Source organism: Hakea prostrata, chromosome 3 (genome assembly GCF_041222555.1).
Source record: "Hakea prostrata isolate BN-2017 chromosome 3, UWA_Hpros_2, whole genome shotgun sequence".
In the NCBI taxonomy this organism is placed as follows: domain Eukaryota; kingdom Viridiplantae; phylum Streptophyta; class Magnoliopsida; order Proteales; family Proteaceae; genus Hakea; species Hakea prostrata.
The window spans coordinates 42417880-42419412 of NC_142602.1; the positions used below are offsets into that span (position 1 = coordinate 42417880).

Genomic DNA, 1533 nt, shown 5'->3' on the forward strand with positions numbered 1-1533 from the left:
TGCCATTAACAACCGTAATAGGAGGGAAGGAGTCCACTTTATCAGTACTCAAATCAGATAAATAATATGAAGAACGACACATATTGTCAGTTGCACCAGAATCCACTATAAAATAATTCTGAGATAAAGTGGAAAGGGCAAGGGGAGTACCAGTGGTGTGAGCAACATTGCTTGATTCAGCTACTGAGTGAACAGAACTATTTGACTGAAGGAACTGTTGTAGTTGAGATGCAATCTGTTCAAGAGAAACCTGAAAATCTGAAGAGTCTGCTTGAGCAACAATTTTTGGATCTGATGTTTTAGTGGTGGTCTGATCTTTAGAATGACGCAAGTGAGGGTGCAACTGCCAGCATCGTTCTTTAGAATGACCATCACGATTACAATGATCACAATGATAAGTAGGTCGAGTTCCACGACCTTTCCCACGATGACGACCATAAGAGACTTGATTTCCAGAGCCAGAATTAGGAAAAATATTTGTTTTTGCAACATGGGCAGTAGTCTCACTTTGATCAGTCCTTGTTTTAGATTCAGAATGCATAACACGTCTTCTAGTCTCTTCTCTCTGAATAGTGGCACAAACAGTAGTGAATGTGGGAATTTATGAATTCATAAGTATCTGTCTTTTTAAGTCTTCATATTCAGGTCGAATACTGGCTAATAGTTGAAAGACACGGTCATGCTCATCTCTCTTCATATATTCATCAATAGTTTGGGCTGGGGGACGATACTGACGAAGTTCGTCCCATTTCTTTTTAAGGTTTCCAAGATGGTCAGAAAAAGACTGAGAAGATCCTTGCTCAACATGAGCAATCTCTTGTTGCAGTTCATAGATTCTAGAGGAATTATCAGCTTGTCCATACATAAGACTTAAGGCATCCCACAGAGATTTAGCCGTTTCAGAGTAAGCAAAAATCCCATATATCTGAGGTTCCATGGAATTAAAAAGCCAAGTCATAACTTCGTTATCATTGGCAAGCCATTCACCATATTTGGGGTCAGCAATATCAGGAGCTTTGGTCTGTCCATTAACATGACCAATTTTAGAACGACCACCTAAGGCAATGGTTATTGCACGAGACCAAGTCAAAAAATTTCTCTCATTGAGTAAGGTGGAGGTAAGACGACCAGTAGATTCGTATGAAACCTTTGAATCAGTCATGATGAATACTTCTACCCGTGCAACAACCAATCAATAACCAAGCAAAGGGTTAAAAGAGATGTTTTGCCTTTCCTTTCTCCCTTTTTTTTTTTTTAATTTGGAGAAACAAAATCAGAATGGCAAAGGGTTTACACGTTAAACCCAAAGCAGAAAGGCAAAAAAAAAAGGTTTTTTGAAGGCTTCAAAAAACGTGAGACCCAAGCACTAACCAAGTGCCAAGCAAACAAAGAAACTGAATGTGAATGAATTTGAATTTAGAATTCGAGAAAGAAATCTTACCACGTTTGTGCAAGTCCCGAAAATAGAGAAGAGACCTAAAGATGCTGTGATTCTCAAAAAACGGACTCGATGAAGATAATCAACGTTGCTTC

The 1533-nt window shown here is 38.8% G+C and overlaps 1 protein-coding gene across 1 annotated transcript; it reads right to left on the reverse strand.

Annotated features, from left to right (window-relative positions):
- Positions 1–601: 601 nt before the first annotated feature.
- Positions 602–1162, reverse strand: LOC149022306 (uncharacterized). Its single transcript, XM_089147582.1, has one exon. The coding sequence runs from the start codon at positions 1160–1162 to the stop codon at positions 602–604; it is 561 nt and encodes a 186-aa protein (XP_089003708.1).
- Between the last annotated feature and the right edge of the window lie 371 nt (positions 1163–1533).

Excerpts from the sequence above, each read along its gene's own strand:
- LOC149022306 (XM_089147582.1), bottom strand. The coding sequence starts at position 1,162 with ATGACTGATTCAAAGGTTTCATACGAATCTACTGGTCGTCTTACCTCC.